The 27912-nt window shown below is 39.6% G+C and overlaps 1 protein-coding gene across 2 annotated transcripts in view; it reads left to right on the forward strand.

The window, feature by feature from the left end:
* The first annotated feature begins 5637 nt into the window (after positions 1 to 5637).
* Positions 5638 to 27912, forward strand: part of FLT4 (fms related receptor tyrosine kinase 4) — a 110676-nt gene continuing 88401 nt past the window's right edge. For both annotated transcript variants that reach the window (XM_014053221.2, XM_014053222.2), the window contains exon 1: positions 5638 to 5823. In XM_014053221.2, coding sequence (XP_013908696.2) covers positions 5730 to 5823 — 94 coding nt within the window. In that variant the 5' untranslated portion in view covers positions 5638 to 5729. The remainder of the gene's footprint in view (positions 5824 to 27912) is intronic.

Here is a 27912-nt window from a genome sequence, read left to right on the forward strand (position 1 = left end):
TTATCCCTAAAGGTATTTCCTGCCTTACAAGTAACATTCATATGACCTTATCCTATGATTTGTCCTATCTATATCCTACAGTAGAAATAGTCAAGAAAGAGAAAGTTAAACTTCTCTGTTAAGAGAAATTATGATGAGATTCTTTTGATAAAACCATGCTAACTTCCAGTAACTATTGAATTATTTTCAGATCTATCACTTTATAATCTGTTCTACAGATTACTCCCTGTTACTGCTTTTAGGTTGACTAAATTTGACAATTTCCCAAACTCTTCTTTCCCCTTTTTGAAGTTTGCTCATTCCACTCATCTGATACGTGCTCTACATGGGGCTGCCCTTGAAGAGCATCCGGCGACTTCAGCTAGTCCAGAATGCGGCCGCGCGAGTGATTGTGGGTGCACCTCGGTTCGCCCACATAACACCTATCCTCCGCGAGCTGCGCTGGCTACCTGTTGATCTCCGGGTGCGCTTCAAGGTGCTACTTGTCACTCATAAAGCCCTTCATGGTAGTGGATCTGCGTACTTGAGAGACCGCCTCCTGCCAATTACCTCCCTGCGACCAATTAGATCGCATAGATTAGGCCTCCTCCGAGTTCCATCTGCCAGTCAGTGTCGACTGGCAACCACACGGAGGAGAGCCTTTTCAGTAGTAGCTCCGACCCTTTGGAACGATCTCCCCGTGGAGATTCGTACCCTCACCACAGTCCAGACCTTCCGCACAGTCCTTAAGACCTGGCTAGCCCGTCAGGCCTGGGGATAAAGATAATCTGTCCCCACCCGAATGATGAATGAATGTTGTGTACTATTTTACTCTTATGTATTGTTTTGCATTTATTGTCTTGTACCCTCCCTTCCCTATTTTATGTAAGCCGCCCTGAGTCCCCTCAGGGAAAAGGGCGGCCTATAAATATTAATAAAATCTCTAAATCTCTCTAAATCTCTTTCTTCCGATTTCCCAAATTAATGAAGTATATAGCCAAATCATCACAAGTTCCTGTAGAAGCATAGGATAGGAGAAATCTATCCAGAAAATTTCAGTTCATTCAGGATCAAGAGGCATTTCTGAAAATATTTTTACCAAACTTGACAATACATCTTTAAATGACTTCTTCAATTGCCTGGTGGAATGTATATTGTCTTCTCAGAAATCATTGAGCCAAAATCAGAATTCATGGGGGTGTTTAAGAAGAGACTGGACAGCCAGTTGTCTGAAACGGTATAGGGCCGTGATGGTGAACCTATGGCACGCCCTCTCTGTGGCCACGCACACCGCCACCAACTGCTCTTCTGGATTCCATCACACACATGCGTGTCGGACAGCTGGTCTCTTCCAGGTTCCGGTGCTCTATATTTTCACTCCAGTTTCGGCACTCGGTGCTGAAAAGATTAACCATCACTGGTATAGAGTCTCCTGCTTGAGCAGCAGGTTGGACTAGAAGACTTCCAAGGTCCCTTCTAGCTCTATTCTGATTGATTGATTGATTGAGTAGTTTTGCCTTTTTATTATCCATTATTGTCTTTATTGAACACATATTTTACACTGAATACATCTGAAGTATGTCTTCTCCTAATGAGAAGGACACTGAAGAAGAGTCTAATGCTGGGAAATATTTGAGGGCAAAAGAAGAATGGGACGACAGAGAATGAGGTGGCTGGATGGAGTCACTGAAGCAGTAGGCGTAAGGTTAAATGGACTCCAGAGAATGGTAGGGGACAGGAAGGTCTGGAGGAATGTTGTCAATGGGGCTGCGATGGGTCAGATATGACTTCACAACTAACAATGTATTTTTGTTGTTCTTGTTATTCTTCACTAACCTACCTCCTTGCAAACTTTAGTCTTCACAAATCCAGGTTTCCGCAAATCCAGGTTATACCTGCATTTATATTTCCTTGATAATCTGATCCTCTTTCCACTCCCCTATATCTATTATTTTGATTTCCATTTTTTCACTAAGTGTTTTGTGAAGCCAAACTATATGATCCAATTATAAAGAAAACCAAATTAATAACAACAAAACAATCAGCCTTGCAACTGACAATGGAGATACTGAAGTGAACGATAGCTTCTGCCTTTTAAGATCAATCATCAACAGTAAAGGAACAATCAAGTAATACACTGTAGACTGACACTTGGTAGAGCTACAGCCATGGAATGGATCATGCCATGATAAATTTATGTCTACAAAAATGACAATGATGATGATAGTGGTATTCCCTGTGACATTCTATGGAAGCAAAAATTATACTTTTAAGTAGCAAGATAGGGAGACTAATGCCTTTACACCTTGATTTTGAAGGCACCTAACAATACTGTGGGAGTAAAAAATGACTTGATGGCACCCAGTCAATTGATTGCATGTTCTCATATCACTTCACTTTATGATAGTTTTGGGAAACAGTTTCAGACTAAAGAGTGTTAAGAAGCTTCTTCAAAAACTCATCCACAGAAAATTTCACCCAGTATCACAAACTTTAAGAATCTGGAGAATCTTCTAGTGCACAATTCCAGAGCAAATGTAGCAGCAATAGCAATGCCATTTAGATTTATATACTACTTCATAGTGCTTTACATCCCCCTCTAAACAGTTTTCAGCATCAGTATATTGCCCCCAACAATCTGGGTCCTCATTTGACAGATCTCAGAAGGATGGAAGGCTGAGTCAATCTTGAGCCGGTCAGAATCGAACACATGGAGTAAGCAATAAATTAGCCTGCAATTCTGCATTCTAACCACTGCACCACCATGGCTCTAATGTTTATAGGAAGAGTTATTACACTTAATAAGTATAAGTATCGATGTATGTATATAGTAACAGGTATTACACTTAATAAGACTCAGAAATGTAACTGTACTTCTTTTGGAAAATTGGAATGATGGATATAAATTGTAGCTTTAAATAATAGAGCTTTGGGATAGAAAAGGGTGATTTTAAAAAAATAAAAGCAGTTAATGCAATGCTTGTATTAAAAATGAAAGTGTTTAATTAGCCATGCATGTATCATTTTTAAAACACATGAGCTGTTACTTGAGTATTTAGTTTCACTTCAAAGGTTACTGTACTTTTTAAAATCAGACTATGTAATGTTTGAATTATAACCAATCCTGCCAAGACATAAACATGTAAAAGGCAAGTAATTTAGTCTATGCATTCTTACTTAGTTTGACATATTTCCCCAATAACCTGCAAGATTCATGTGTTTACATCTAGTAACACACTAGTTCTAAACTTCATCAAAGCAAACTATGTATTTACATACATTTCTAAATGTGAATATTAAAACCTTAAGCCATTTTTATTGAAAGAAGTTGAAGTATACTACTATTTTCAGAAAAATTCCAACACAGGTGCTTTCTAGGGAGCAGAGAAAAAGTGCTGTGCTTTAAGTACTATAATATGTTATAGGATTCAGTAATATTTCTAAGACGCAAGGAAAGTTTCAGATATATTAATGCAAGGAAGTCAATAATGCAATTTAATTTCTGCATTGTTCTCATTTTCTGCTTTCCTACCAAAGTGAAAAGTCAGCTATGGAGAATAATATGCTAGTTCCAAACCTATCTTCTTTCACCTTTTGTTAACACAAGCCATTCGGTTTGAAGATGTTTGCACCACGCATTGCAGCTGGTAGCCAATCACTGCAAAAATATTGTTTCTTCTTATGCCCTTGCATTTTTGACATGCACTTTTTTCTGAAGATAGAACTACAATCCCTATATAGGAGGAAGCATGACTAACTATCAAGCAGAGTCTAATACAGTAAAGCCTTTAAAAAACAAACTACTTACAACAATTATCTTCTCTGCAGGCCATCTACAAGAACTCATCCTATAAGAATGCAAATAAATCTAGCATTTTGTAGCCTGTCAACACCTCCATGAATTTAGGACTAGAGCAAAAGGCAACTGAACCTATTGCTCATTTCACAGCAAAACAGTGACTTGAAGCAAAAAAAACTACATAGCAAAAGATATCAATATCTGAAATCTTGACTCACTTTCAGTCACCCTCACTCTACCCCAAATCAGGGACTTATATGGGTCATAGAGAGTAAGATTTTTTTTTCTTTTTGAGAACCTTGTTGTACAGTTCTTAATGTAGGCTTTGAGGAATAAGAAACAAAAAGGAAACAAAACAACAAACAAGAGAGGAAATAGCAGGTCAGATCTTCCAGATACTGTTGTTTGCAGTTAAAAGGTTTGTCAATGACTCTCATGTGCTTAAAATGTTTATACAGTACAAATTATACGTGCTGTATGTGCATCCATACCCACTCATATAAATGCAAGTTTGTGCCCTTAGTAGCGTATTCCGAAGTTTTGAATATATTGGGAGAGTGTGCATGATCCCACAGTTCTAGTTAACCATATTGGTCCTTGGCAACAAATGTGAATGTGCTTATTAATATGAAATGCATACCAGCATGATTTTATAGGATTTCCAAGTCAATTTGGTCAAATTCACAAATACAGGAATGCATAGCAAAGTAGTTGTGGTATATTGCTATTACAATGAATTTCTCTCCCCTTCCTTCAAAAAGCTTAAGTGATCAACTTCAACTCTGTAACATCGTTCATGACTCGCTGGAGAGGGTTATCCAGTGAGCCAAAAAGGTTCAGAGAGATTCAGCTGGAGATCAGCCCACGCCAGTTCTCCCAAATTACTTGCAGCAATTTCCCTGGCTTGCAAGGAACAAATGGACAGAGAGGAAAAGGATCATTTTATATTGTTGTTATTATTGTTATTTTTGTTGTTGTTATTATTATTATTAAACGCTCCCTCCTTTCCACTTATACCATACACTAAAGACAGCTCGTAATAAAGACAACCTTGTGGTTTTATGCTTATGGTAGTTATTCACCCCTTCGAATGTTTTTAGCAACAGTGGAGCCGCTTTTAATTCAACAACGTTCCTGTCAGGAAAACCCCGATATGTTGGGACTTTAATCTTGGATTCTAACAAGCCTTTTTCTGAGGTTTTTCTGGAGGTCTCGGGAAATCAGCCGGGCTGGTGGGCAACTCTCATCCGCACCTCGCTTCGGCTCTTTTGGCTCGGCGTTACTCTGTTCTACCTATCTGCTCTTTCTCCCCCCCTCAGCCACTTCGTTACCTCCGCCTCCCGCTAAGAAACACCGATTCCCCTTTCCTCCCGACACGATTCGTTTCCTCTCCCTCAACATCCCGCGCCACTTTGTCAGCTCCCTTCGAAGCATCCTCCCCCACCCCTGCCTCCCCTCCCCACCCTTCAACCCATTCTGTCCCAAGCTCGGCTGCGCTCCCCAGCAAGCCCCACCCCGTCATCTGTGGCCGCCTCCACCCGGCCTCGCACTTTCTGCTCTTCTCCCACTCGACCTCCCGCAGCCGTCGATTAACACCTCCGGCGCCCTTCCCGCCTTTTTCTCCCCCCCCCTTTTTTTTTTTTGCTCGCTTCCCTTCTTCTTTCTCCTTCCACTTTTGCTCGCTCCTCCACCCGGCTCAGCACCTTCCCGGGGCACAGCCGTTGGGCGAATTCCTCAGTTGGCTGAGCCGCCCAGGCAGGAGGGCTCGCTGGCAGCGACAGCAAAGGGGAGGAAAAGGAAAGGGAAGCGAGGCCGAGCAGTTCCCCCCCCTCCTCCTCCTCCGACAGCCCGTCCGCTCTGCTTGGGGGCGGGCGGGCGGACGGACGGAGCGGCGTTTGCGCCGGGCGAAAACCGTCCGCTCCTTCCAGCAGCAGCTGGCCGGCGAATAAAGATGGGTCCGTCTCGCCCCGACGCCTTTTCTCCGCGAATGGAGAGACTGAGCGCTCTTTGCCTTTTCCTATGGATCGGCGTCCTCTCGGAAGCAGGTGAGGCAGCGCAGGCGCGCCATCGACGGGGCGCACGCTTGCGCCGGCAAGTGGCGGGAAGGGATGGAAACCGGGTGGACGTTCCCGGGTGGGAGGCTGAAATCGGAAAGAAGGACCTGTGGTGGTGAGGAAGGGGAGAGACGGACCACTGTCTTCCAGTCAAGCCTATCCGAATCCGGCAGGGCGAAGTTGAGGCACACGCTTCCCCGACAGTCCTCCTTTAGCCATCTCCGGGCGCCTAAGGCTGCTGCTTTTCCTGCCTTTGCTCTCCCGTCTCTCGTCCTTTGCAGCATTTGCACCCATCGTCCCGTGTCAGTGGTCTCTGTGTGTGTATCTCTCTACCTGCCACACCCGGCTGTCATTTTGCACGGGACGTCCCTATAATGCGTTCGGCCGCTCATTTTGGATCCTCCTGACACCCACTTTGTTGCCTTTGTTGCCTTCCCTGCCCCGTTCCTCATGGACTTTCCCTTGTTGTTGCTTCCCACCGTTCTGGGCGCAGCATCTGCCTGCTGACCGCTTCTTCCAGCGCTAGTATCTTTCTTTTTCCCCCGACGAAGTTGAAGAGCTATGCTTCATTCCACCGGCAGAGGGCACTCTCAGATGTTAATTCCTCCCCCCTCGCCCGCTCCCCCTGCCCCCAATTCCTTAGAAAATGTGATTTTAAAAAATCCGCCTCCTTTTGCTATAAGGGTTATTTGCTTTGTCAATGTATGATAAGAAGAACAGGTGCTGGGTTCTTTAGGGAATCTCTTCTGCTGAGAACCTGTTCTAAGTTATCTTGTCTCTGGGCTTATGTGTTTATGTACAGGTAGTCCTTGACTTAACAACACTTCATTTAGTGTTCAAAGTTACAACAGCACTGAAAAAAATGACTCATGACCATTTTTTTCACACTTACAACCTTTGCAGCAGCCCCATGGTCACGTGATTTACATTTGGATTGATTGACAACCGGCTCACCTTTATGACAGTTGCAGTGTCCCTGAGTCATGTGATCCCCTTTTGCGACCTTCTGGCAAGCAAAGTCATTGGGGAAAGCAGATTCACTTAACAACCGTGTTACTCATTTAAGAACTGCAGTGATTCACTTAACAACTGTAGGAAGAAAGATCATAAAATGGAGCAAACTCGCTTAACAAATGTCTCACTTAACAACATACATTTGGGGCTCAACTGTGGTCATAGGCTGAGGACTACCTGTAATGTGTTTTTTTTAAGTACAGCCTGGTGCTTATGATTATGCTGTTCTAATTTAATTCAGTGGGCTTTCCAAATGAATTTGTTTGGGATTGAAAAGGTTTTTCAGGGAAGGGATCCATTCTCATTTCCTTTCTCAAGGGACTAGATGAGGTTTTGCTCTTATTTATTATGTATATGTCACGTGCCATTATGGATTCTAGGCTGTTTCCAATAAAATAAAACCACAAATGATCATAAAACATAAAAGATTAAATCTTATTTGGCAGCCTCTAACATAAAAGATATTCCATGTAGGATCAGCTGCTCCCACATTCTTCATACTTCATTGTAGAAGCCTCTGATACAACTTGTCTCTCCCAAGTTTATTTATTTAGAACATTATTTAGAAAAAAATAGAACAGCTTTTCCCCACATGTCATCACTCTGCTAAACAACTAATTCCCACAACTCTGTCAAACTATTTACTAAGACTGTATTACTATTCTTTTCATTCTATTACCTATCTCCTTTCTACTTATGATTGTAACCTTGTTGCTTGTATTTTTACAATTTATATTGTGTTATTTAGTTTCCTAGTATGATTTTGATTGCTTATTTAGTATCCTATGACTATCACTAAGTGTTGTATCTTATAATTCATGATGAATATATTTATGATGGCTGTCATGATTTATCATTTATATCTTTTATATACACTGAAAGCGTATGCACCAAAGACAAATTACTTGTGTGTCCAATCACACTTGGCCAATAAAGAATTCTATTTTGTTCTATTCTACTGTACTCTACTCTATTCTATTCTTTATATGGTTGCTCACTCACGCTCAATAGCTCTTGGTGGCTTACTAAAAATAAAACCCCCACCATTCACCCCACACCCATGACAGCAATTAATCAAACAAGCCACTTGATTGGCTCTATCCCATTCTGGGTTCTCTAGGCCAGTTGACAAAATCAGGTCTTCAGTTCCTTGTGAAAGAGTGTCAAAGTATGGGCTGCTCTATGTAGGGATGATGTTGCAAAGGAACGGAGCCACCATGGAGAAGGCCCTTCTTCTGAGTCCCCCCAGATGTGCCTCCTTAGGAGATGCGATTCAAAACATTCCCAAGTTCAATGATTGGTAACATAACTGGGCTTTAGTAATCAGTGATAGGCTGTAGAATTCTTTAAATTAGAAAAATGCTGTGGAAAAAATAAATTTTCAGTTCAATTTCATGAAGGGTTGAGTTTTATAGCTATATTTTCTAACATTTTAAAACTGAACAAAAAATAGATGCACATGGATGGAGATAGCTGTTTCAGATGCATGTTGGAATAATTTATGCCTATCTTGTTTTCTGGTGATTTTAGCACTTATCAATAAAGCAAAATGTACTTGGGCCTGAGTAAACATATGCTGGATCGAGCCCTGTAAAATGCCAGACAAACCTGTAAGTGAATAGATTGTCTGCGCAGGAATAAACAATAAAATAAATCTGTAGGCTGCATTTGCTGACATGGAGAAAATGCTTTTGTAGCAGACTGATACATGATTTGCTAGAGTTCAGCTGAGAGGCCATAAAGAGCTAGAGAAACCACAGAAAAATCTCACTGCAGGAAGCTTTATATGTGGTAAGATCAATTTTTGCAGCGTAAGATCATTTTTGATAGTCTCAGCTCTAGAAGCATCATGATTGTAGCCTATTATTTATTGCTATTGTATCAAAAAAGTGATATAAAACAGGATCCTTAAATGAGCAATAGTTGAAACGTCTGTGGAATGCAGCAGAATGATACCATATTATGATCACTGCCATATGGGAATTTAATCCAGGGTGTATTATCTGAAGATGCTGCTGCCTTTTTTATACTAACTTAATGCATATACCATGGATGTTATACAGTACACTTGGGTTGGATTGATCAAGCTACAATATTAAAATACATTTTAATTAATGTTACAAGAAGGACTGAATCTAGATGACTTTGCCAACATTTCTTAGAGATTGTCAGGTGATGTACAGCAAGAATGACAGCGCTCTTGAGTGCAGAGTGCGTGCTGTCATATTCAAATAAAATAATTTACTAATGAGGTATTGGTATCACAACAGGAGTGCAAGATGTGAGACCTCTTCATCCAAAGAGAACGGGCCAAAATAAAATGTATTTTTTTTGGTCTGTTATTGAATTTTTACAAGTTTGGAGAGGTTTTAAGGGACAAAGTAGGACTTTCTGCAGATGTTTAAGGTTCCCATTTCATCCATCAACATTTTCAAAAACCATTCCCCAAGGGATCCAGGCCCAGCTGACTTTTGAAATGCTATTTTCAACAGGACACACAAAATCAAATGTGGCCTTTGAGCTGATAGATGTTATGCACCCAGAGTTAAATTGTTTTAAAAAAAAGGCTTTGGCTACTTCCATAGGAAATAGTTTTAAATGAAAATATCATGTATTTAATAATGCATATCATGTTTACATACCTTGATAGTTGGGTTCTCATAACACCATAAGCCTTAGGGTCAATTAAATGACCCTAAGGTTTAATACAATGTATAAACCAAGCCGCTCTCCGTAAAGTCAATTTCAGAAGTAATAAAAGAAATACATTTTTTTTTCTGTCATGGGGCCTCTCTCATGGAAGAGGCTCTCCCAAATATGTTTATTTTTTATTATTTATTTATGTATTATTACATTTATATTTCCACCTATTCGCCCATGGCGACCCAAGGTGGCTTATAAAATATAAAAACCACATTTAAAACAATAAAACTAATTAAAAATCAAATACGTTAATATAATAAAATCATAATAAAATCATTCCCCATCCCCCCACCCCGTCTCATCGGCAGCAGATCACATGATATGGATGACCTCAACGCTGTCGGCCTTCAAGAAAGCAGGGAAGATGTAGTTGGTTGGTTGAGAGATGCAAGTTTTATTGTGGGTGGCAATGTTGTTTTTATTTGCTTTAATTGTTTTTTTTTTAAAAATATTGTTTTGCACCCAGAATTCCTTCTAGTAAGTGGTGTTCATAAAAGGTTGCAAGACTGAATAAACGAATAAATAATATTTAGATAAATATCTAATTCATTTAAATCAGGATTCAGCCTTAATGTATTAAAACAGCTTTGTTATCGATTACTTCTGTTGGGACAGGGATTGAGGGAATGCTATCTTTCCTTTGGTTACTTGATAGCATTGAGCAGAATTTCTTGGAAGAACGACTTTGTGGGAATTGGGAGATTTTGCTGAAATAATTAGGTTTCTACCTTTAGGTTTGCTGCCAAAGATTTCTGCTTTTCCCCGTGGTTTCTTGGCTATGGATTCTACCAGTTTCTCTTGGCCTTTGCTTGGTAATGCTCATATGAAACTTATTGAAAATATTATCTAGTTATTTGAACATAGTGTCATGCTGATCATACCTATGAACTATCTTTGCATTCCAGCTGAATAGTAGATGATTTACAGGTACCCAACTGAAACTGGGAGCAATGATCAATTTCATGAGAGTTCATGCAGTACAGCTGATTCTTGATGAGATGCAATGGGATAGGCTTTTTAATGAGACTGTGCAAGAATCTTCCTTGAATTCATAAAAAATGGTTGTTGTAAGGATAAGGTATGATTATAGTCAGCTTTAGCTGATTTTAATATGTACTTTCCTGCGTTAGCCTAGCTTTGCACCAAAAAAAAAATTGTAAGAAAGTCGGGTCCAAACCCAAGTCCTGCCTACGGTAAATGTTGTGGCGATTAAAAAACGATTTCACTGATGGAATTCTCTTTAAAAATATGATTTTATTAAAATCACTGCATCATATTTTACACAATTTAAAAGTCATTTTCCCCGGTCATTTGTAATACAGTTCTGGAACTTGAACTGAGATTTGTTTTAGCTGTCAATATGTGGCCTATGCCGGTCTTTCAGTTGTTTTTATGGATGGCTTAAATTCTAGTACTGGCTGTGATGTTATCGGTCTAGGCAATGCAAGAAGAATGATGATAGATGGTGATAAAATGTGATAAAAATGTGATAAAAATGTGATTAAAACCCTTTGATAGACACTATATGTTTGTTGAAAAGCTACAATTGAAAAGTCACCCTTAAATCCTTCCATATGATAGCATGTGAATCAAATATAATTTCAGGCAAGTCTGCATAGAATCAAACTATCTTGTACAATACAATTGTTGACCAGTTATTGTTAAAAATGTTGGCATCAGATTCATCTGTTATGTTACTATATTCAACGTTCACTGCAATTTGTAGCATACACAGGTTTTATTTCTGAAGATTCCATTCCAGTTGTCACAAATATTTTTAAAGCAGCAAACTTATGAACATTATGAGCAAAATTATAAAATTATGAGATTCACAGTACAGTCTAATGCACGTGTGCTTGGAAATAAATGTGACTTTTTCAGTGGTATACAGTCCAAAAGTACCTGAGTAAATGAAAGGAGCTACTCATAGTGGTGCTATTGTGTGTACAATCATTCTGTGAAGTCAAAAAGTGTATTCAATTGATTATGCTTATTTCTACAGTAATGGATTCCTAAATATTCCAATTCTGAGCAAATAGCAATAGCAGTTAGACTTATATACCGCTTCATGGGGCTTTCAGCCCTCTCTAAGCAGTTTACAGAGTTAGCATATTGCCCCCACAGTCTGGGTCCTCATTTTACCCATCTCAGAAGGATGGAAGGCTGAGTCAACCCTGAGCCGGTGAGATTTGAACCACCAAACTGCAGCTAACAGTCAGCTGAAGTGGCTGCAGTACTGCACTCTAACCACTGCGCCACCTCGGAGCCAACCAAACCAGTTAGCAAAAATGGACATTTCATTGCCATACCGCCCCCTTCCTCAGCACCCTCGCTTCCTTTCAACAAAGGTTGTGAATTACCTATAACTAATCAATGATCATAATGAATCTCTGGCAGCATCATTTCTGGTTAATGACAATAAGTTACATGCTCGTTAGTTAGGTTGACTTCTGTGAAATGCAAAAGACATTGTAGTGTTTCAGTGTTTTTATTTTTGCCTGATCTGTACATGAAGAGTGATGAAGACTGATTTTTTATTCAAAAACTCTGGCTGTAAAATGAGCGACTAGCGGTACATATCTGGAGCCAAGTAACTTCTTAGACTTCAGCACAAATATAATTCTGCAGTAGTTAAGGTAAATAGACTCAGATCAGAGTGATACAAATTCACTTCCATTTCTCCAGGGATTTTGCTGGGGAACTATTTGGTTGGTTCTTGTTGGTGTCTGTGAACTCCACAGAATTGTTGGGATGAAGTCCCCACATTAGTCACCTTGGGTTCTGGGGGGGGGGAGAGAAGGGGGGGAGATAAAGAAAGATAAATAAATAAATACAAACATACATACATTTGAAAAACGGGTAGCCATGGCAGTACAGTGGTTAGAATGCAGTACAGCAGGCTACTTCTGCTGACTGCCGGCTACCGTTTGAATCCCACCAGGCTCAAGGTTGAGAACTCAGATTTTGGGGGACAATGTGCTGACTCTGTAAACCTCATAGAGAGGGCTGTAAAAGCACAGCGAAGCGGTATATAAGTCTAAGTGGTGTTGCTATTATCCTGGATTAGGACGGCTTAGTGTGCAATTTGTTTTCAATCCATGAAGTTTGTTGGGTAGCCTTGTTCAGTTACCTGTCAAAGCATTCTAATTTGCCTCATTTTATTATGAGATTAAACTGTATATTGGAAAATAATCCAAACTGCATACCTCACCACGAACACTTTGGAGAAGTGTAAAAAGTATTAATTAGTATACATTCTAAAAAATAAATAAATACTGAGTTTAGTTATTTCAAAAGATTCCTTGCCCTCCCTTCCCAAATAATCCTCTTAGCAAAATCTATTCTACAATGGCTCTTAAATTTGAATAATCTGGCAAAGTGTATTGATGTCTGATATTTAACTAATGTGGTTTGCAGTCATTACTTGAATTCATTTTCCTTCTAACCAATCTAGCAACATGATTAAAGGTACACTAATTTTTCTGGTGAACCCTTGATTGACATGTCCAGTTCTATGGATCAGATCTCCATTTACAATTAGAAAACTTCTAAAAGTATCCTTTGGCAATAGGCCAAGTAAAATCCAAATCCACCACTTCTAAGAATGTAGTTGAGGGAGGCAGACAAATCCTTGCAGCAGACATACTGGATCATACTGATATGATGCAGAGGCATATGGAATGTATAGCTGCCTGCCTCTTCCTTGATAGATCCCCAAATGCTATGGCACCTGCTTCAGTAAGGACACTTAACTTAATGTGCACTATAGAAGTTCTTCCTGGCTGTAGCCTGTGACTTGGTGCTAGGCATTCCAACGGACTGTGATACAGTCCTGATTTCTCCTTTGTGGCGTTGAAGAACTTATGCAGCTGCTCAGTAAAATTAATCCCAGAATTTTTATGGTCTGTGGACGTCTTAGAACTTTGTTTCTTATTTCATGCCAATAAGGAAGACATTCAAGTTAGTCTTGTGATTGTATTTTTCAGAAGGTCAAAACTGTATTGCTGCTGAAAGAGTGTGGTTTACTTTCTTAAGTGCTTCATCATTTAATTCAAGATAGCCATTCACCTCCATTATTAACTCTGGCTCCACCTCGGATAAAAATGGTCTTTGGCTGATGATCTGATAAAACAATGGGCTGCTGGATGAACCATTCGTGGATCAATTCAATATTCGCATACATGAGGTTATGTATAATATATGTAGCTTCAGACTGAAACTATCACCTCCCAAGAGAAATTCTGAAAGTTGAAGTCCATATCTTAGCGTTGCCAAGCTTGAAATATATGCTGTAGCTCAACAATAATGTAGCATAACAACCCATACAACAACTCAACAACAAGGACTGAGAGTACTCTGGTTTGAAACTCTGGAAACTGAGTCCCATTAAGTTGTCTGATGCACGCCATTGTCCTACTCTAGGAATTATTCTAAATTTTCTGTGGTTTATTGTAATGTAAACTAGCAATTGTGGCTTATTGAACAGAAAGTGGTTGAGATAGCCGATCAGTTTCCTCATCTCATCTGATTTCTCACAGTAAAAATAATTAATGGGTGTATGGAATTCTGCAAATGTTCCGGCATCATCTTCATGTTAACAAATGTCTCGGAATTCAAATTTGTACTCCAAAAGCTTTCTTATTTAAAACAATTTGGGCATTTGCAGCCCACTGTTTATGGAATAAGCATATGTAAGATGCTGAGAGTCATGAGTGGAGTGACATAGAAGCCTAGGTAATGTATTATGATATACTGATAAATATAATGATAATTTGGCATCAATATTCTTTCCAACTTTCACTGCAGAGAATATTAGCAAGGAAACCATTATCGACATGATTCTGATCTTTGTAGATATGGACACCTCCTGACTATGGGAATATCTTTTCCAAAGCCTTCATTGCTACTCTATCAAGTACTCATCCATGGCATATTTCTTCACTACATGTTACCTTACTGTTGACAGTTGATACTAAAAGACAGCTGTTATATATTGCTTACTGCAGGCTACTTCTGCTGATTGCCCGCTGCCAGCAATTTGGCAGTTTGAATCATACCAGGCTCAAAGTTGACTCAGCCTTCCATCCTTCCAAGGTCGGTAAAGTGAGAAGCCGGATTGTTGGGGGTAAATGTTCTGACTCTGTAGACTGCTTAGAGAGAGCTGTAAAGCACTGTGAAGCGGTATATAAGTCTGAGTGCTATTGCTACTATTAAACCAAGCAAGGATAGTACTGTTATTTTCCAGGCTGTATGATAGAAGGGTAGCAGGTTAAACAGTATAACGCAGTGCTTCGTAACAATTTATATTTCCCATTCTAGCAAGTTAATGAATGAGTACCAGCAGTTATTTTGTAACATGATTCCAAATGATCTTACCAATGTTAAAGGGGACTTTTTAGCTGCCCTCTCCCCTTGTCTGCTGACTGACTTGTTCCAATATTACCAGGATTTAGGGAAACAGTCAGAACCTGACCATCTCAGCAGGCATTTGAGAGAAAGAATGAGAGATTCCTCCTATGTTGGAATATAATATTATACGGGTTTTTAGGCTGCTGAATGTGGAATATTTCTGTGTAATGTTTATCTGACTTTTTTTTTTTGTAGTATAGTTCTCTCCCAAGGCAGAGTGGCACAAGGGGGTGCAGTACTGTAGATTTCATAGAATGAAGCTTCAAACCTACAGGTTCTTTTCTTTAATAGGTAGCCTCCAAAGAGTTAAATAAAGAAGCTTAGCTGTGATGCCAGGCATGATGTCTGAGCCTTTGGTGACGGAGGTCAGCAGTGGTTCATGGGAAAGGAAAAATTGGCAGCTGGGCCGGATATCCTGCAATTCCCCTCTTCCTGCAGCCGCTTGAACTACGTTCCTTATTTAGCTTTCCTGATAGGCAGGAGAAATCTAGTGGCGGAAACTGTCCTAGCCTGATAAAGCCTTTTCTGATGGGTGCTGTAAGGTATTATGGCAGGCAAAGGGTTAGTTTTCATTATAGTAGGATAGGACAGAAGAGCCACATGACTGGCCTATCTTCGCTCTGTTTTCTCGTTTAGACAGAACTTAAATAATAAACCATTTATTAAATAGCATTTTTCACTGGAGGAATCACGTACATTCGAGGGCTTCGGTTTGCTCACTTGCATGCGACTTACTTTGCCTTCTTGTTGGAAAAAAGCCATCAAGAGCTGATGACGTTCTCCAGGGAAGGTCTGATGTAGGTGGCTGAGTCAGCTGATGCAGGGAGGGGCTCACAGGGGAGAGAAGAGGAGAGTCCTGAAGTATAACTTCTTGGCAGCTGTCCAGATCTGGCAAAGTTTTCCACTGACTTATGTTAGTAAGCTAGCAGTTAACAATGGCATGGTTTCTTGTGACGGAGGGTTTTTGGGCTGGAGGTCAGGCATAAGTTTATATCCAAGCAGCATTAAAAAAGAATTGTAACATGTTCAGCGTAAATATGTTTACAAAGACGCACACTGATTTGCAAATGCACAAGAGAAGAAACAAACATATTTTAAATAGGTTATCCACTGGGCATGTGTTAATTTGGAGTTTCCTTATGGAACAGCATGCTTAACAGATTCTTCAGACAGGTCAGACAACATGACTTTAATCACATAATACATTTTACAATATGTCAACCAAATAAATGCAAGTTTGGTTGCTAAGCTTGGTTAATTGTAAAATTGGCTAGTTTTTTCTTTTTACCTTCAGTATATGGGGTGATCTGAACCTGTTTGGCCACACCGTTCCAGTATACTGTATTGTGAAAACCCAGAAAGTGGCTTGATCCAGTAACACTGTGCTAACACAACCCATTTGTCCACTTAGGATATCTTAGGTTTATCCAGGATATCCATTCTGAATGGAAAATCTGGTCATTGCAGCCCAATACTTCTGGAGGGCTTCAAATTGAGAAAATCTGAAGTGAAGGTTGGCATGTCATGAGTGGTTTGACCTGGTGACTAATAAGCAAAAACCAGAGTTCTAAAGAAAGAGTAAAATAAATAGAAACAAATAAAAATAAAAACCAAACACATAACACATTCTCCAGCATTGAACTAAATAATATTAACCCCCAAATTCATGGCACAACTAAATGAGTGATGCAAATATTTTCAGCCAACAGAATTGCAAGATGCCAAGGCCCAGGGTGTTGTTTTTCCATTGTGGTCTCAGGGTCTCTTGAAAGCAAACTTCAGAAGGCAAGATTGGTTTTAGAAATTTATTAAAAGTAATAGTTCTGAAGAGCCATGTGAATTAACACTGATGACATCTATAGTGGTTGTATACTTCCCTTTGTCATGAATGTTTTAGTTGATAGTGTAAACCTTCAGGAGTCACTGAGATGTTGAAGTGTAAATCACCATAAATATCTGCCTGTCAAATTCTTAGCCAGAGAACTACTATGTATTAGCATCATATTTTGGCTTCAGTGCTGGGCAGGGGAGCTTTCAAATGGGATACTGTCTGGGTAAGAGTGCCAGGTTTTTTTCTCCTTAATCATCCTCCCATTTCCTTTATAACGCTCTCAGCCATTATTAATAGGTTGTTTTTGCTGGTATTTTAATATCAAATTGGTCCCAAAATGGCTGAAGCATGAATCCATGGAGAAATTCTGTGGAAAGATAAGCATTTTGGTCTACTGATTTGTCCCTATAAATGCTGGTTGCTTATGTCACTGGCAGATTTTGCTGAGTTACCCTGCATTTACATCCTGATTATTTAATAATGTACCAGACTTTTGGGGGGGGGGGGTTGCTGCAAATAACCTCCAAAAGGAAGTGTGAAGATAAATGTTTGTTAAGTCAGACTATGCACCTTGAAAGATACTCCTGCCTGTTCGGTGCCCTTTCTCTTTATTTCAGCCCTATGTCTAATCTGTTTTCCTTGCTCATAGTTGAAAGCTTTCCGCATTTCCACTGTAGCATTTAGCATCTGCAGGAAGGAATAAAGACAATCTAGCAGATGGTGGCTGTACTGCTAGAATAGCTGATACTCGTGGTCTCCGGAGATGTAGACATAAAGAAAAAGAGCCAGGGGTCCTACAAAGTGTGCCTCAGAAAGAAGGAAGGAAGTTTTATTAAATGGGTTAAATACTAAATTCATTTTTCTGTATTCAATGACTTCCTAGGGAATATTGTCTGATTAAAACTGGGAATAAAAATTCCAATAATTAAAGATCTACTCCAGAATTGCTTGGCCTGCGCAAAAACATTTGGCACATCAGAATTTTTTTATAGAAATTACACTTTTCTTTGCTTAAGGGGAAAATCAGGAGGACCCTGGATAATCCAAAAGATACAGAACAGCTTCCTCCACCCTGGTATCCTCCAGATGTGTTTTTTGACTTGGTGCTCTCTGGAGGGTAGAAGGTTTGGGAAAACTATTGCAAAGAAAGATATGTGGACTGCCAAGCTTTGTATGATTTATGGGTTATACAAGGCCCCCTGTTCTCAGTGCTTTCACTGAACATCCATGTGGGGGAAAGCAATGGAAGATAAATGATGTCAAGTGTGCTCGTGTCATTGTAGAATTGCCAAGCCTTATATACTAGAAGCACACCTTGTGGAACAATGTAATTTCTGCATCTGTGGTCTGTTACCACTGTCTCACGATGTTCAATGCTACCTGGGTCTACTGAAAAGTAAGCTTCATTGAGTTCATAGGGCTTACTTCCAGCCAGATAAGCAGATGCTGTAGCAGCCATAACTTCTCCTTTACATCCAACCAACACCGCATATTTACAGTATATATTTGGTTCTTTACATATTTCTCATCTGCTTTTTATGCCACCCAGGCCTATGCTTGCTAGTTATTCTTCCAACAGTACAATAAATGTATAACAAAGTTCCATATATATATATAATCAATTGCAGCTTATCTTAAGATGGGGTTTTTCAACTTGTGAGGTTCACTTTGAGTTATACTTAGTTAATTCATGAATGGGGGAATTTCCATCAAATGCCAGGATTGTTGGCTAGCTGGAGACTGAAAAAAATATTCTTAAAAGAAGGCAGTAGTGATCCCCTTCCATAGTGTCATTTAAAAAAAAATGAGGATATGTTCATGTAGTTGTTAGAAGTCAAACTTGAATCAAGTGACTCTTTATTTTGTCTTTGGAAATAAATATATAGATGAAAAAAAGCATTACCAAAAGGAATGAGAAAAGAAATGTTATTTGAAACAGAAAATAAAATGTGAATTTTGTCCAACCTATCTGGAAGAGAGGGATTTTATTTTTATTTATTTTTTATCTTATTACATTAAGGAATGACTGGTCCAAGGGTGTCTATGAGGGGGAATAAAACAAATCACAATTGTGGCCATCATTTTGACTTTTTTGACCACTTTCCATGGACTCTTCTGGGCAAGCTTACAGTCACCTACTCAGAGTGGTGAGTTAAAGCCAGCAATCCAATTCTAAACCTCTTGCAAGGTCTACTCCAGTGGTGAAATTCAATTTTTTTTACTACTGGTTCTGTGAGCGTGGATTGGTAAGCATGGCAGGGGAAGGATATTGCAAAATATCCATTCCCAGCCCATTCTGGGGCCAGCCAAAGGTGGTATTTGCCGGTTCTGCAAACTACTCAAAATTTCCGTTAATGGTTCTGCAGAACCTGCTGAATTTCATCCATGGTCTACTCTATTTAATTATTTTTCAGTCATTTTGTTTGGATTGACCCAAGATGTAGAAATCTTCATTCAGAGGATAAAATGTATATATTTCTTTGTGCCATTCTGAAAATTTGGAAATTGTTACCTTCTGCAACTGCATTTTTTATTTCTGTTATTTTCACCCTTACATAATCTCCATCTCATAGATATAGGAATAGCCTCATTACATGCTTTATGAATAAATGGATTCATATTTTACCCTAAACCAAAATGCGATTTGGGTTTGTGAATCCAAGGTCTTTAGTTTATAAACAGTATGCTTTGATTTAGCATGCTGGTGAACTCAATTAATGTGGCTCATTCAATAAATCAAATTCTTTCTTGCCTTACCTCATTGTAAACAAAATCTATACAACCTCTCAAGGGGATTTTTTGGGAGGGGGGGAGTTAGATGGTGCAACACATAAAGCTATAGGCATAGAAAAAGTTATTTAGAAACTTTAAAATAAGGAAACATACAGGTTTTTCTTGTTACAATATGCTGTCTTGTTCATCAAAATTCACTACAGTAAAGAAATTTCTGGACCCATTCACATTTATGTGTTTGACACAATGTAAACATATATACAAAACTAATTCACGTGATTTTTGAATTGTGTCAAGCCTACTCAACTATTAAATGCTAGATCTTTAATAGTAACTGCTATCCTAAAATGGAAACAATTAGTATATATAAACATTTTTTTGTTATTGTGCTGTATTTTTTTTAAGCATTGCTAGAGTTTGAATGGTCTTTTTAATAGTTTTGAAAAGGAAAATAATAATTTGTTGATTTGTCCTTTTAAAAAGAAGTGGTTAGAAGATTGATGATTTTCTGGGAACAATTTGACAAATGTTTATTGATATTTCTTTTTAGCTTGCAGTTGGTTAGTAAGGCTACAAAGATAGTCACATGTAGCATGTTTGCTAACATATTTTTAAGCAAAGACATGTGGATATTCTCAGTCCCACAAATAATCTAGTTCCATGCAATGTAGGGCTTTAAAGGTGATAACCAGCACCCAGAGAGAAACTGAAAGCCTGTGCAGCTTGTACCATACACAGGTGTATTTTGGGCAAACCTAAGAACACCAACAGCATGTTTTGCTGCCTTCTGGACTGCCTTTAGCTTCCAACTGCTCTTCAAGGGCAAGCCTATGTAAAACACATTGCAGTAATCCAAATGGGAAGTGAATAAGGCATGAGTGGCTGTTACGAGGCCTCTCATTCCAGGAAAGAGTGTAATTGTTGCACAAAACAATATTTTCATCCAGCACGCAATTAGTTTACTAAGCTAAAAAAGAAACAAAAAACAGCCAAAGCATGTATATTTGGAAAACCTAGTCCATTTCAAAGAAGAAAATGGTTTTGGCCACCTATCCCTAAAAAATCATGGAACTGAGAAAGGGGGGGGGGATTTTTGGAGGTAATCCTTAATTAACTACCATAATTGAGCCTGGAATTACAATTGTAGGTCAAGATGCCCACATGACCAGAAGTAATTTTCTAGCTGAATTTATTTGCAGCAGTGGTTTAGTGAATGCTGCTGTGGGTAACCAAACCCATTCATTTGAATAAGTGATATATATTTTTTTGCCCAAAACTGAGCAAAAAAAATAAATCATAAATCATGATAATGTGATTGTGGAGTGCTGACACCAATGGTAAAATTGATCTGCTTAACATGCGGTCATTTAGGGTGGGTGGCACAACAATTTATGGCAGCCAAGGGTGCTTAGCTGGGCAAAAAACACTCATTTCATCACTGTGATAACTTCAAACGGTTGCTTTATGACCAGTTGTTAAACAAAGACCACCTGTATCATTGAGGGATAATGTAATATCCTGTATGATGGGAAGAAACCCGACTCCAGAAGTTCTGGGTACTCCAGCACTGGAGGTTTTAAAGAAAGAGCCGGACAACCAGTTGACTGAAATGGTCGGGGGCAGTGATGCCAAACCTTTTCGGCACCGTGCCCAAACTGGAATGCGCACGCCAGAGCACCGGAAAGGCCAGCTGGTCTTTGGGTTTCCAGCACACACATACGCACTGGCCAGCTAGTCTTCGCATGCCAGAGTGCTGGCCAGCTGGTCTTCTGGTTTCTGGCGCACACAAACACCAGCTGGCTGGTACCCATGCGCACGCTGGAAACCAGAAGAGCAGCTGGCAATAGTGTCCGTGTCCACAGAGAGGGCTCTGTGTGCCAACTCTGGCACATGTGCCATATGTTCGCCATCACAGATATAGGGTCTCCTGCTTGAGCTAGGGATTAGACTTGAAGACCTCCAAGGTCCCTTCCAACTTTGTTATTCTATTCTGATCTGTTAAATGAAGTCTTCATTGGCTTTGTCTGGTCTGAACCAAACTAGACGTCGATCCCAATGGGGCCGTGTCCCAAAGGAGAATGCATCACCTGTTGAATTTCTCTCAGGCAAAAGGATTGCTTGTAGAAACTGACAGGGATGGAAAAGGAGAGGGCAAATTCCTTGGCTAGCATTTATTGGCAGGCCAGACCCAAGGGAAATGCTTCCAGTGAGTCAAGGGTATCCCTCCCACAACAATTAAAACAGCATATACCTAACTCCCCTGAGTCACGGAGAGGCTGCTGACAATCCTAGTCCAAGAGGAGATCTGGAGGGTGGCTCTAGCTGACCTGGTGGCTTCAGGCCGGATATGTGGCTACCTGACAAGCTAACTTTGGCTCAGGGCAACTCTTGAGAGGATGGAGGGGGGGAGGGACAGGGGGAAGGCATTGGAGGAAAGGAAAGCTGACAGAGTGAAATGCAAACATAGCCTAGTAGTGATGAAGGCTAAACCTGGCCAGAGAATTCAGGAAACGAGGCTGGAGTGAAGTGGGGAGGGGTGTGATGAGAGGGAATTTCCTGGAGAGGCCAGAAAGATAAACAGGCCAAGAGAATGCAGGGGAAAGGAACATATACTGTTCCCTGGGTCAAACACTAGAGGGCGCCGCAAAGTTGGCAACTCCTATTGGAAGTGCTGCAAAGAAACATATTCAAGACAGAAGTCACTCTTGCTCCCACCCCCCAAGGATTTCTCTACTCTAATCATAAAGCATTGTGAATAAAACTTGACAATATGCCAGGACTGCCTGAAGTCACGACTAGATACTCGAAATGCAACACTGTGCCCTTAGGTGAGCATGCCTATCTGACTGTTCAAGGCTATGCATTACATGGCTGCTTTCTGTTAATCCATGCCAAATTTAGGGAAGTTCGGTGCCCCCCGCTCAGTTTCTGAGATTGACAGATAATCAAAATGTGTGAATGTAAGATGTAAACAGATCCAAACTGAACTGGTGGGCTAGCAGGCCATGTATCGTGTTAAATTGCATTTTTAAATTGGAAAAATATGTTAAATACCTGCAAAATTTAAAGCGTTCAGCCAAATTAAATATAATTTAGATTGGTAAAAGCAATCTATTTCCTATAAAATTTCTCAGAAGAGAGGGGGAAAAAACCCTTAATAATAAAGTTGGTGAATGTTAGACACCTGTCCTATTTTTCCACCCAGTATGGGTGCTGGCACTGGGTTAGGAAAGACAAGATTCAATCTGCCAGATATCAGCCTATATCAGTGATGGCTAACCTTTTCCAAACTGAGTGCCTAAAGTGCATACGCCCAAACCCCCAAAATGCAATCTGCGTGTGGCCCCCTGTGCCCCACACATGCCTACATGGCCACGCCCTCTGTGCATGCACATGCAAACCCCCCACACACAGACGTACACCCCGCATGTAATAGGCATGAGCTTAAATGGACTCCAGAGGATGGTAGAGGACAGGACACCCTGGAGGAACATTGTCCAAGGGATCGCAATGGGTTGGACACCAGTTCGCAACTAACAACAACAATACAAAACAAAATATATGAAATATATAACAATACAATACAATATATATGCTATATACTATATAATGTATGTGTATTCGATTTTTGGATATTAAATGTTTTGTCAAAGAATTTTGTAAATGTTAAATGTTTTGAATATAACTTATCTTAGTTCTAATTTATATTTATATTGAGTTATTATAGTCTTACTTTGGCACTATTAAGTGTGATTCAAGTGCAAAACAGTAATTTTAAAAGTCATGTGGAAAACAGCCATCTAGAACAGGTAGTCCTCAACTTACAAACAAAATTGAGCCTGAAATTTATGTTGCTAAGTGAGAAATTTGTTAAGTGGTTTTTGCCCCATTTTATGACTTTTCTTGCCACATTTGTTAAATGAATCTCTGCAGTTGTTAACTTAGTAACACAATTGTTAAGTGAATCTGGTTTCCCTATTGACTTTGCTTGTCGGAAGGTCGCAGAATACGATCGCTTGATACCAGGATGCTTCAACCGTCATAAATATGAATCGGTTGTCAAGCATCTGAATTTTGATCACAGGGATGCTGCAATGGTCATAAGTGTGAAAAATGGTTGTAACTCACTTTTTTCAATGCCATTTTAACTTTTTTTTTCCAAATATGTTTTATTGATACTTTTTTTTAGTAAACATAAAAAGTTCCATATCTATCTGAACAGCATGTTGTATGGGCACAATTAGTTTTAAGTAGATATACAATAATAATCATAATCATAATAAATGTATCAATATTAATCACAATATAATAATACAATTAATTTATCCATCTTGAAAAGTTTTCACTACAAAAATGCCGCTGTAACTTTGAACAGTCACTAAATGAACTGTTATAAATGGAGGACTACCTGCAATAAAATTGCACTGACTTATATTCACTATATTACATTCAGATGCAGAATGTCTTGATCGGACCTTCTTTACTTCAATCAGATATCGCTGCATTCTCTGCTTCAGGGCTGCATGTCTCAAAATGCATTATTTTTCTAGCTGCAACAAATAAATAAGCTGGGGAAATGGCAAGAAATTATGTGAACATCTCTGTTAAAGAATGCAGGGTGGTCTGATTCGACTTCTTTCTGGCCAATATGTTGTGAAATGTATGTTACAAATGGAAGTGCAATTTAATGCTGCAGTATATTACCCAAAGGTTCTCTATATAGTCCAATAATATCCCATGAATTTCAGCAGAAGGCATTGCTTCAGCTCCTCTGTATTAAGGCCATCTAATGGATGACTTGCTTCTCTGTGGAGACACTTACCCCTTGGAGCAGCATTTTCCCCACGCTCAGATTTGAACCCCAACCTTGCTATCCTTTCATATGGCATGAAATATCTGGCTCTTTACCTGAGCGCTGAGCCAGGCTGCTGGGTAACATCTTGGTATATTTTGTGACATATTTTCTTCCAATATGTTGTATTTCTATTCTACTGCCCGTTAGCCTTCTAGAATTATGTGTTGTGTGTGACTGATAAATAAATATAATATTATAAGGTGACCATTTCCTTTTCCTTGTGCAAGAACACACCTGTTTGGAAATCTTAAATTTTCCTCAGCGAGCATTTACACTTCCGTTTTGTTCCTCAGTGACATTACTCTTATAATGGTCCTGCCTTGACCTCCACACCAAACTGCCTTTTTGCATTAACTAGGCTGTGTATTTTATTCCTTTTCTTCTTCAGTGTAAAACGTGACCTCTGTGAATGTTAAGGACCAAACGCAACTCTGGAAAGCATTGAACCATTGATTTGGCAGGAGGAGGGGTTTGCAGTGTAGTTCCAGTTACTACATCTGCAAAGCAGAAACGGAAGAGTACTCAAGCTCAGAAGCAGGAAAGAAAAAAAACTGTGGCCTTGTCCTGACATTTCTGGTGCTGACATCACTAGTCAGCAATAACCTCTGTTCATGTTGACACAAGGAACTAACCCAAAGGGCTGTCTAGACATTGAATTGGCTGCCAACTTATTCACTAATATCTGGAAGTGCTCAGAGATCAACTTGGAGGCAAATATGAGGGAAAGGGGAGAACGGAGAAAGGAAATGCCATTTCCCTTGTTTGATTTTTTAACGGATTTCATTCCCATCACCAAAACTGCTCCTTCTCCCGCATGTTCACCTTGCCTTTTTCTCTGCTGAGTATGCACAATAATTTATGATACCCATTCTCCACTGGTTTATCACCACTGAGCCGTGGTGGCGCAGAGGTTAAAATACAGTACTGCAGGCTATTATTATTATTTATTATTATTATTTATTTGTCTTGTATGCCGCCCACTCCCGGAGGACTCCGGGCGGCTCACAAAAGACAAGGGAAAGGGGGGAAACAAGACAAGACAACATATTAAAAACAAAACCAACATTCACAATTTCTGTGGAGGCAGATGCTTCTCAGCTCCCCCCAGCCTGTTGACAGCAGTTCGGCAATTCTAGTCTCACTGGCTCAAGGTTGATTCAAGCCTTCCATCTTTCCGAGATCGGTAAAATGAGGACCCAGATTGTTGGGGGCAATATGCTGACTCTGTAAACTGTTTAGAGAAGGCTGTAAAGCATTGTGAAGTGGTATATAAGTCTGAGTGCTTTTGCTATTGCTATCAAGTGATTCTGCCTGAGACATCTGTTATAATCCAGCTACACCTACTTCAATCATTGTAAAAGCAGATCGATTGAGACAGTCAGACATTCCAGAATTGTGTGAAACAGCAAACAGGAAAAACAATGTGGTGTATAGTATCTATACAATTTTGCTTATCAATGTAAATTCAGAGCAACAGATACATAATGTGTTTCTTTGAGTAAATGGCAATTTAATGTGACGTGTGAATTCAATTTTAGAATCAAGCAGAATACTGTGAAACAAGATGAATTGTTTTTATGAAATTCATAGTTCTAAGGCAAAGTTTATTTCTTTAAACAACTGGAGCAGTAAAATGCAAATTAGCTATAAAAATGCACTAGCTACTGACACCCCCAGCACCCCCATAGCCTATGTCAAGGAAAATTCAAGCCTCTGTGAGGAATCTTGAACAAATTATTGTTAGATTCAAGTTATTCTTTTAACTCTGGAGCAAAAATCAGCCAGTGGTTTCATTTTTTAGGGAACTGGAAAGTTATTGAGTGAGAAGGACAAAGTGTAAGTACTTTGATGGAAGGACACCTTGTTAATCAGAAATTATTTGGGAGGGAGGGAAATGTAAAAAATGCTGAAGCATACTGAGAGCAAGGAAGCAAGCTGGAAGAGATTTCCTGCTGGAAGAGATTTCCTGATGGAAGAAAAGCTTTTAAAAACATTTGGAAGCCTACAGATACCAGGAAGACTGTGACTGAGCTTGTCTACCCACTTGCCTCTACTGAACATGTCAAGGAAACAGGGCCTTTTCCGTCACTCTGTCTCTGACATATCCTGCCAGCAGGAGAAATCATGACAGTGTTTGAGTAACTGGCCATGGGTTATAATAGCTGTTGGGAATAAGCACGTGGAACTCCACTCAAGTCAAGTAGCTAGGGCTGATACAAGGCCCAGGAAGAATGAGATGTTTCTGCTATATCATAATGGAAAACAGTGCAGTTTGGAACAGGACCTATTGGAGAAATTTATAATAAAAAATGGAGCACAGTAAAACAGTGCCCCCCCCAACCTTTTTTGTACCAGGGATCATGTTCTGGGAAACCATTTTTCCACGGATGGGTGAAGGTGGCGGTGGGGAATGGTTTTGCATGCAACCTAGATCCCCACATGTACATATGAGGTCTGCGGCCCAGGGGTTGGGGACCCCTGCATTACAAGAAAAAAAGAAGATATACAAATTCCACACACTTCGATTTCTTCTTTTTTGCTGATATGTAGCCTACACTAAGCCAATTGTGATTTATTAAACAAATCATGATTATTGTATTTTTTGCATGATAAGGCGCACCTGATCATAAGACGTACTCCCATTTTGGACCTCTGCATACCCCATTTTTGGCCTCCATACACACCATTTTTGGCCTCTGTGCGTCCCATTTTTGGAGGCTAAAAATGCAGTGCTTGGAGGCTGAAAACGGGGCACATGGAGGCTCAAAAACAGGGCACATGGAGGCCAAAAATGGCCCGTGGGTGGGGACCAGCAAGTGGGTGGGGGCCAGCGAGTGGGCAATATTCACTCCATAAGATGCAAGGACATTTCCACCTACTTTTGTGAGACAAAAGAGTGCATCTTATGGAGCAAAAAGTACGGTAAACCATGCCATGTTTGAACCAAATCCATGTGGACTGCTAGTAACCTGGATCAGTACAAAATAACTGTTGGATTTATTTGCAAGGAGTCCTCTTCAAAAAATTAAGTGAAATAATCAGATAACACATTCTTATTAAATATGGTGCAAAGTTTTTTCAAGAACACTTATAAAACAGATTTATCACCACCTTGGGTACATCCTTGAAAATCAGCTTTTGTCTGCTGAATTAAGCATTTTATAACTAAGGGTGGATTGTATCCTGTTGGAATAATGACATGTAATAGTTCTTTGAATAAGATGCAGTGCTCAGCAGCAAATGGCAACCTGATTCTTACACACAAATTCCAACAAATCAAATTAAGGGAATGAGGACAAAAGTGCAGTCATAAAGTCTTTCCTCAGTATTTTGGACCATACACAGTAATCTTTAATTATTATAACAAATTCAACCCTCCTGATCTTCAATATATTCAAGTTTCATGTAACTGTAAATCCCACATCAAATCATGAAATAACATATGTTTTGTTTGCTAGTGGTGATGAATAGAAATGCTTTTCAAAATTTCAGTTGTAGCCTTATTGGGACTAACCAGAATCTGAAATTTCTCTGA

This window comes from Thamnophis sirtalis, unplaced genomic scaffold (assembly GCF_051295495.1).
Source record: "Thamnophis sirtalis isolate CommonGarterSnake01/CBP01778 unplaced genomic scaffold, rThaSir2_p1.2 scaffold_3, whole genome shotgun sequence".
NCBI classification, from domain to species: Eukaryota; Metazoa; Chordata; class Lepidosauria; order Squamata; family Natricidae; genus Thamnophis; species Thamnophis sirtalis.